Source organism: Phaseolus vulgaris, chromosome 10 (assembly GCF_000499845.2).
Source record: "Phaseolus vulgaris cultivar G19833 chromosome 10, P. vulgaris v2.0, whole genome shotgun sequence".
Taxonomy (NCBI): domain Eukaryota; kingdom Viridiplantae; phylum Streptophyta; class Magnoliopsida; order Fabales; family Fabaceae; genus Phaseolus; species Phaseolus vulgaris.
In genome coordinates, this window is record NC_023750.2 from 12,856,092 (window position 1) to 12,866,077 (window position 9,986).

The 9,986-nt window shown below is 27.8% G+C and overlaps 1 protein-coding gene across 1 annotated transcript; it reads right to left on the bottom strand.

Annotated features, from left to right (window-relative positions):
* Positions 1-1,011: 1,011 nt before the first annotated feature.
* LOC137819615 (protein trichome birefringence-like 34) lies at positions 1,012-6,587 on the bottom strand. The gene is made up of 5 exons (XM_068623515.1): positions 6,205-6,587; positions 5,344-5,521; positions 4,733-4,929; positions 3,864-4,022; positions 1,012-1,519 (listed from the first exon to the last, which is right to left on the bottom strand). The coding sequence occupies exons 1-5, from the start codon at positions 6,537-6,539 to the stop codon at positions 1,159-1,161; spliced, it is 1,230 nt and encodes a 409-aa protein (XP_068479616.1). The 5' UTR covers positions 6,540-6,587; the 3' UTR covers positions 1,012-1,158.
* Positions 6,588-9,986: the final 3,399 nt, after the last annotated feature.

Sequence of the window (9,986 nt, forward strand, 5' to 3'; positions counted from 1 at the left end):
CTGATGTCAGTCACTGGGATCGATGATCGAGGACTGGTCGGGACATGCATTTTCCCAATATAAGTCTTTAACAGTGTTTTTAGAAATCATAATTGCATCAGGACACAAGTTGTTTATCCAATTCCTAAGTTCGGGATATATATAAATTTTCTTCTTTATCTTAGTTAGACATTTTTATAATATAGTTAATATAATTTCTTATAAGAAATTGAATTTTAATGGATTAAATTAATTTCAACTAATTAATATGATAATTTTAGAATACTTCTAATTTAATTCAAATATAAATATAATTTATAAATATGATTAAAGATAATTTCAATTTTATTTTAAAAATTTAGAAAAGTTAAATGAACTTAAATATCGTTAATAAAATGTAAAATTATATATTTTACTCATATTTTGAAGTTGGAAGAACCAAAAGCAAAAAGAAAAATATTATGCTACGTCTTTGGAGTTGCTTTTGTGCAATTCTTACAATGATTTTTTCTACAAGTTTTTTTCACAGTTGTGAGAGCTATTCTTGTTTTACTATTTTTTTAACCAAATTTTCTACTTTAAAAATGTTCCATAACAACAAACTACAAAGTTTATTAATGAAGATTAAACATGAAAATCTCATAAAGTATGTGGCAACAAGAATAATTCATCAGACTAATTAAAAGACTACGCATTATCTTACCAAAGAAACTACTACATCAAAACAACGTTATTAGAACAAAAAGGTTAAATCATAATTTTAATCCTTTCTAACTTTTAATTTGTGGTTTTGATTTTTAATTTTTTTAAGATTGTAATCCTATTTTAAAAAAAAAAAATATGTAAGTTTTAATGAACTGTTTTTGTATTTTCACAGATTAAATGATTTCTTTTGAGTAAAAAAAACAAATTATTTATTGATGATATTTTAAATGATATATATATATATAAGGTAAAATTAAACCTAAATAAAACATATAGAATTAAAGTATATTAAAATTACATATCAAGAAAATGGAGACTAAATTATGATGACATGAAAAGTTAAACTGTATTTTAGCTTAAACAAAATTAACATGAGATTTAGAATGATTAGGAGAGGCAACATTCTTTACACTTGAATTCTCCTCACCAGATTCATGAATATGAGAAAGCCAAAAGGAAACTTAGTTTTTTTTGTCAAAAAGTTAGTGATGGATGTAGAATATAGGCATATAGAAGCTCATTCCATACATCAGGCACACCAGGGAGGCACCAATGTATGCAATCAGCATAAGTTTTTGGATTTGATAATTGTTGTTGAGTTAGAGGGTCCCATTGCTTTCTATATATTGATGGGTGCCCTTCTTTCCTATACTCTGAGAGCTGTGTGATGTTAAGCAACTCAACTTTCAACCCTCTTCCATTCAAATCTTCAATCACATTTTCCACCACTCTCATCATACTTGGATTTGAACCATTCCCCCAATACCCTTCTTCTCTAATTTTATCACTTTCTTTGTAACAATTATCACCCCTTGCTCCTCCCCATTCATGTGCCCTGCAAGTTTTTTATAACAGAATGTTACTTTTGATCATTTCATATTAAAAAACATCAATTTACATAAATAATTTTGTTAATGTAATTTTTAAATTACTCTATTTTAATAAAAAATAATTACTTTTTTGAGTTGTAATCTAATTACAAACATATCAACACTCTGTTTTATACGTTGTAAATCCACTTAGATAATTTATTGGACCATAGTGTAATTATAGAACAATTGATATGTGATTGTGTATTTCTATGTATGATTTTGTTGGTATTATTAATATAGGTAAGGGATCTATAATGCAAAATGACTTGAATCATCTTTCAATGAAAATAATTTTTATTTGGAAACTATTGCCAAAATATTTTTGAAGTTAAAGTAATTATAACATTCTAATGACTCTTGGCTCTGTTTGAAACAATTGAAAATGGAAGAAAGGAACAAGAGAGGAAAAAACACCTAAATTTTGTTACTTCTATAATTTTTTTATCTAAAAATATAAGAAATGGTGCAAAAGTACGTGGGATTCATAGATTTTTCAACCCATAAAAAAATTAGCAAATACCACAGACAAAAAGAGAATAATTAAAATATTTTTTTCAACCCTATATGTATGTCATTTTGCATATATATTTTTCTTTTCTTTTCACATCTTGTGCAATTAAAAGAGAAATAAAATTTTACTTTCCTTTCATTTTATATTCTATCATACAACTTATACATGTTATTACTTTTCTATTTTCTTTTCTTTTAATATGTTTAAAACAAACGACGCCACGTGAAAATAAGTTATTATTATTTATATAAATAAGGACAATAGAATTGGTTAGTAATAAGAATTTTAAGTATTTAGGGTAAGTAAACTAATCTTTAGTTATTTAATTTTTAATCTTTACTTATCTAGGTTATTATTACTGTAAATTTTTAAAAGTAGATAATTAGTTGATTTAAAAGGTTAAAATAAATTATGTATATGTTCATGTAGCCTCCATAGTTTAATGAAGAAAATTATATGAACAAACTTTGATTCTATGTTTTTCTAATGTGTAAAGTTTTTAATTAAACATTTATAGTCAAGTTATTCTAACATTTCCTTTTCAATATACAATTTAAGTAAATTAAATGTTATATCTCTATAAAACATTTATTATAAATATAAACTATAATTTTTATATTCAAATATTTATTTATTTTAAATTTTAATTATAATATAATATGTATATTTAAAATATTAATTTACAATTAATTTTAGTTGTATATTATAAAAATTATTTTATGCAATAGAAAAACTAAAATACTACTGACCTACCTTAATTATACTTTTTTATTTATAATCATGAAAGAGAAAGATATAATTAGGCCTATTAACACGAGTTAAGTGATGCATTAGTTGAATTGTCATCAAACAATCTCATTGACAAAATCAAAGAAGATGGATAAAGGAATAAAAGTGTACAATTGGTGATATTTAGATATTCAATTTGAACAATTGAAACTTATTGACTAAAACCTAGTATTATAATATTTTAAAAGGAAAAAATACAATTAAAGGAAAATTACAACTATTAATCTGTTAGCTTTGTAAGAATAGTTGTGGTTTTAATTTTTTTTTTTGTTTCCTTCACACTTTTGAAAATTTTTTACAAGAAATTTTTTAAAAATATTCTATATTCACTACAAAGAAAATCACTAAATAAAGACTAATTATAAATAAATAATAATAATTAATTATTATATTAATTACATTAAATATTAATTTAGAGACTAAAAATATATAGAATATTTTTATTATTAATAAATAGTTTTTAAATTGATATTTAATTAGTTATTAATTTTAGCTATCAACTTTAGAATCTAATTAGTTGGTAAAGAAAATTTTGATGGCTAATTAGATAACAATTTAAAAAATATTTATTAATAATAAAAATTATTTTAGATATCAATTATTTTTTTATAAAATTAATCATGAAAAATGTCAAGTTTAAGATTCAATTCAAGTAAATAAAAAAGAAATAAAACATATACAAAATTAAAAAATAATCAAATATTCCAATTTTTACTTATGTTTGGACTTTTTAATGACGATAATATGTAAATTTGTTTTATGTATCAAATATTTGTGTAGAGAGAAATTAAAAAAATGTTGTTTGAGTGTTTCTTATACAAATATGTAAACATAGAACATAAATTAAAAAAAAAAAATCTTTAACTAAAAAGACTAAAAGACTTGCAAGTAATTGCTCTAAAATAATATAATGTAAATAACAAACATTTATCACAAAGTATAATGTTAAGGTAGGTCATAAGCTTATCCACAATGATGGTAGATTTATGAGAGTTTGTGGCACTTACTTTTGGTGAGTTGGTGAGATAGAAACAAAGAACAAGTTGGTCTTGTTGCGATTAATATGAACTTCCAACCAATCTGACCATGTCCTCAAGGCCATTTCATATACTCTCACCATTTCTACCCTTTTCATTACCCCATTTGGGTCTTCAAATGAACCCCACCTGTTCATACGTTACACTGTCATTATTCATATCAAGACACTTACCCTCTTAAATAAGGTATTATTTTAATAAAAACTTGATGTTAAACGTCACAATATAACCTATTACCATGTAATTGTTAACTTCTTTTCTCTTTTAATTTAGAAAACATACACACAAATGTTTCCACTCACACCGATGCGACTTCAAATGACTCAAAAGAAGAAAACCAAAAAGATATTTCTCAACTATTTTTATTTATTTATTTATTTATTTATTTTAAAACAATGGCTTCAGAGAAAAAAAAACACACAGTTTTAAATATTTTGAATGATAAATTAATTGTTTGGTATTGTGGATAATGTATACCTGTTCTAAAAAGTTGTTTTTCCAAACAACGGTAATAGAATTTTAATTCCTCGTTTTAATCTTTGTTTTCATTTTGTTTTTTGATTTGGTCTAGAAAGTTTCCCAAGTGATTTTTTTAATACAATTGAATCAAACTAAAAAAAAACACAATGAGGAAAAGAAATTATTTTAGCCTTAAAAATAATTCAAACTCTTGTGGTTAAGACATGTTGTAGATGGAACCAAATTGGTGGTAGCAGAGTACATAGGACGCATTTATGGTGAAAACATTGGAACACACACCCACATGGAGAGTACATAAATGGTGGTTGGAAATTGGAGATGATCAAAAGACAGTGATGGGTTGGTGAGTTTTCACTTACAAAACATTCATTGCTCGCCTTCTCCACCATAAGAAAGTGTTGAACACCAAAATGTCTGCATCAGTCCAGTACTTAGCATGTTTTTCTATGGCATGCACTCTTACAGTTCTTTCAGCTACCCTGTGGTTCACAGGGTCATCAGAGTTTGATTCTACCAATAATGGAGCCCAATAGAACTCGATCGTTGCATTGTACTCCTTCACAAATCATAACAACCTCAAATAGTTAATCTCATCTCATATATATATATATATATATATATATATATATATATATGTACTTGAAATTTTTAAGATTATTAATGTCTTTGATTTTCTACATGGATAGTACTTTAGAGACAATCTAATTTTAGTGATAAACACATATTAGAATATGAAAAACTCCCAAATTTGTTGAATAAGGAAGAAGAAACTTTACTAAAAATGATTAGTCAAAATTGATGAATATTCTCTACCAATAATATGATTGAGAAAAACATATTTTACAAAAAAAAAAATGGTGGACATGTTACTCAAATTTGAAGCAAGAACAAAAGTGAGTAATTATAGTTTTGAAATGGAGGAACATTTTTCTTAGGAATAAGGTTGTTCTTTGATGTTCTAAAGACTTACTTCTGCCTTGAAGATGTTGAGGGACCCATTTGCAATGGTTCGCATGGATTTGAGAGTTGGGGGCACAGAAGATTCCACAAGGCAAACCATTGAAACCCATTGGCCTCTGTTCAGTGAATCCCCCACAAACACCATCCTCTTGTTCCTTAGCCTTTCAAGCAATGCTGTGGCATTGAACCTTTATTAACAAAGAAGGAGCCACATTCACAAAGCTCAAAACACATACTCAAACTTCACATTCAAGCACACATGTAGCCATAAATGAATTAATATGTATTTGAAAGAGAAAACTGTCAACAATTATCCTCATTAGAACATTAAGTATATAAATATAAAAAATTAAAAATGTTACCCATAAATTATCACCATGATTTCTAATACATGTTTTTTGCATTGATCCTTTATCCTTGCATTATGGCACTGGTTAACAAGACTGTTAGGGTATATTTCAAAGTTATTAGGTTCTGAAAAGGAAAAAAAAAGTAAAATGTATATGTTTTCCTCTAAAATATGAAAATTTCAATTTTAACCATTCTATTTATTTTGTCTCTCTGATTTTAGTATATACCATTTTTAATCTTTCAAACTTATTTATATATACCATTTTTTTTCTTTTATGACGTAGTTTTTAAATTACTCAGAGAAGCAGTCAGACTAAAAATGGAATTTTTTTAAAACCTACTGATAATAAGCTTTAAAAAGTTTAGGGGAAGTAAAAGCATACTTTATCAAAAAGAAATGACAAACTTTAAAATAAATGAAAAAAAATAGTAGGATATATAATCTCTTAAAATTTTCTTTATTTTTATAAATATTATGTAGCTATCTTAATTTAAAAATTAAAAAATGTGATGGAGAGACCTGGGTAAGTCACATTGGTGAGGTTTCCATCTCCAATTCTGGTAGCTAAGGTCCTTCCTTCCAAACTTCTGACAAGCCAATTGATCAGACATGAACGTGCAGTGTTGCTCCTTGTAGAGTGGATATGATTCATTATCAAAAACCCAGTTGCCAGAAAACAAGTTACATTTTGATAATGAATGTAACTTGTTTGTTTCATGAGACCATTGATCTCCTTCTTGTGTTAGATAAATGGTAGTGACAACTAGAGCAGTGGCTAAGATGACTAAAAGGGATTGAAAAATGTTTCTGATTCCCCAACTGCTTCCTACCACTATCTGATGTGCCTTTGCCATTTACATTCACTTAGATCTTTGTTCTCATCACATCTCTTCCTCCCTTTTGAAGCTTCTTGAAACCGGTTGGTGAGCTAGAATATAGTTTTATCATCTCTAGCTATGCTGTGAGTAGTAGGTGGAGCATGATTCATTTAGAAGCTTTTGCATGTTGCTGAAATTCATGTTTTCAAAGGAAAAAGATTCAAATTTTTACCCACTTTTGACTAAGTGTTTGAGTAATAAAGATTTTTTAAATAAAAAGATACTATTGAAAATTACACTTTATATTTATATAAAGATCAAATTCTGGGATTCTATATAGGAATGTAAAATTTTTGTTTATCAGCAAAGAATAAATAAAATAAAATGAGACACTTTAGGAGTGTCACAACCTTTATACAAAAAATTCAAAACAAGTTTCCTAGCACCCTACCAACTAATGATCTAACAAACACTACACTACAAACCAAAATAATAAACCAGATCAAGATATAGAAACCCAATAAATACAATTACATCAACCCACCAAAGAGATCACACCCTCAATATATAACATACATCCAACAACTAAACAAGATCTTTGTCAGCAGGATGAAGTGTTATAACCAAAATAACTCACCAAAAAGATCACACCCTTAAAACTATGTAATAACTATGTAATGTACCTATCGTTAATAAGATTATACCTCATAATTAAATATACATGTTTACCATTCATTTCATTAATTTTATTATCAATAGTTGAGAACTTTTATTTTTCTTAAATAGAATAAAATAAAAGAAAACACTTTTTAAACTTACCTTTGTAAACAAAAGATTTTTTTTTCTAATATGGGAAACACATGTTAAGAAACATATATTAAATATTCATGAAATGTTTCTAATTACTTTTGAAGAGTAGAAGGATTGTGACTAATCAAAATTTGAATCGTTAGTTAGAGAATGTTTTTCGCTGCATTTGCACTTTACCAACACTACTTGATATGGATATTGATTGTTTCAATGTTTAGTTAATATAATATGGAGACCAATTATTAAACGATAAACCATTAGGTTGAGTTGTTGACATTTTCACAACTAAGAACATTGCTTGAAGAAATATCGAGCCCTATTGTCCTTTTCATTAATTTCCTTTTTCTAAAAAAACAAAAAGGGCCGGGGATTAAAATATCCAAAAAATATTATGTTGCAATGTGCAACAATTTTTTTTTTTCAATTGTATTTTCCCACTCAATAGTAGTGCTGATGTACATCAACACTTTACTTTGCTTTGGAAAATTAAGTCATTACAATTAGTCCTACATTTCAGATGACAATGGCTGCAAAATAGAATTTCATCAAAGGAAAACCTTGTCAAAAGAGGGATCCAAATGGGTGTTACGTGAGAGAGCTAGTAGAAAAAAAAACAAATATTTAATTTTTAGCCGTGAGGTAGTTTGTAAGATGTGGAGTGTTGGTGGTTAGTCATAATGAGTTTACATCATCCGGGTGCATTCCACTATTTATTATTTTATAAAACAAGGAAAAAGTGCTGTCAAAAGTGTGCTTTTAGACAACAGTTTGGTTACACTTTTCTAATCGTGGGATATGAAACCATGGACGTTCTTCAAATATAATATTTTTTTTATGATCACGTATTTTTTTCAAAATCATTGGTTTAGATTGTTATAATAGGTCATATTTTTTTGGTAAGATGGTAATACGATTACCTCGTCCGGTATTGGTATGTCCTGCATGATCCCAAAATACTGGTTGGTTGGTTCACCCCACTTAAGTAATGTGGATTTAGTCTATTGGTCCGCCCGCATAAGAATGATCCGTATAAGAAAATTATTTTTTATTAAAAATAAAAAAATATTAATGTACTTGTAATATATATAGAAAACAAAAGTTGGAAAAGACAATTTTGTATTTTTTATTAGGGTGTTTCATCCTGTATTCCATCAAATTTCTTTTTACATCTCATGAATTTTGGAATTAATTTCAATAACATAAAAATCAATTCAGGAAATGTAAATTTAGAAGAGAAAAAAAATATTTTTAAATAACCTTTCCATAACAACTATTTTACATTACTGAATCTAGAACAACTATTTTAGCTTTCAAAATTCAATTTCTGGAATTAATGGGGTGTATGATAAAACACCCTTTTTATTATTATGTGGGCTAGCGGCTGGCTCGCCTGGTCTCGCACTTGACCTTCATGGGTAGCGGGTTATGCGGGACAGGCCTAAGCGAGTCGCATGTCAAAATAGTGAGCTCACCTCGTATTTTTCATAATAGGTTATGGACTAGCCCGCATGACCCACCTTGCATTGACACCCCTATTTTCCTGCTAATGTTTAAACAACACTTTTTTTCATAATTTTAGGCAACATATTTTAGTAATCACTATATTAAACAATAATTACTTGAGATATTACTTAAGTGATTTTTATTATATGTCCACCCACCATATTTTAGGTTTGTAGCCTCAAACCAAACCAAAACCTAAAGAAATATGCAATAATGTTCTATATTCAAGTGTCATCCAACTATTGACGTTACCAAGAAATGAAACCATTTCACCTTTTAATTACCCAATTTCAATGAAAAACTCACAAAAGCAACACTCCAGCATGATCACCAACCCTTTGATCTCCAAACAACAACACAACACTCCCATCACCTAAACTTAAAACAAATACAACAAAAACACCATCATCACCATCATCACCACCACCATGGTGGTGGACTAATTTAAATCAAGTTCAACTTAGTTAAATCCTACTTTTTTTACTCGACAACTGAATCGAATCAACTGTAGTACAATTAATGATTGTCGTATGCACAGGGAATTAATGATAACAAAGTATAATTATCTTTTAAGATGAAGTGATACATAAACTAGAGATGATTTACAAGTAATATTTATAAATAACACTATAAATTATAATACTACTACTAGATAATTAGACCGAGAGTTGAACTTTAGACAAATGATTGAAGAAAGGAGGTAACAATATAACACAATTGTTGCAATTGAAATAAATTTGTGAATTTCTTTTTTACTGTTATTTATAAATGCAATGTTTATTCAAAATCATTGTTCCTATTTTGGATATTTTGGACAAACCAAAATGATTCCTCGTGCAAGGTTATCTTGAGCAATAAGTCATTATTATGACTTACCTCTGCATTAAGATGGAACAGTTGACCATAGTCTTAGCTTCGGGCTTTGTGACTATTGAATCCTTTGGCTGGTTGAATATGGTTCAAAAACATGAAATCGCCTTCTGGCCTCATTCATGTCCTATGGACAATGAATGAGCGTTCCTCACCATTGAGCATAAAACACACTACTATGTTGAACCAAGTGGTGTTCAAGCTTTGAAGAATCCAAATCCTTTGAAGGATGTTGAAGCCTCTATTGTGCTTGATGTTGCTGTGCTGGTTTAAGCTTTGTTTTGGGGTAGTTTATATGTT

Coding starts and splice junctions, on each gene's coding strand:
- LOC137819615 (XM_068623515.1), bottom strand. CDS start 6,539: ATGGCAAAGGCACATCAGATAGTGGTAGGAAGCAGTTGGGGAATCAGA. Junction 4,930..5,343: donor TCAACATCTTCAAGGCAGAA/GTAAGTCTTTAG, acceptor TGATTTGTGAAG/GAGTACAATGCAACGATCGA. Junction 4,023..4,732: donor AGGCGAGCAATGAATGTTTT/GTAAGTGAAAAC, acceptor ACGTATGAACAG/GTGGGGTTCATTTGAAGACC.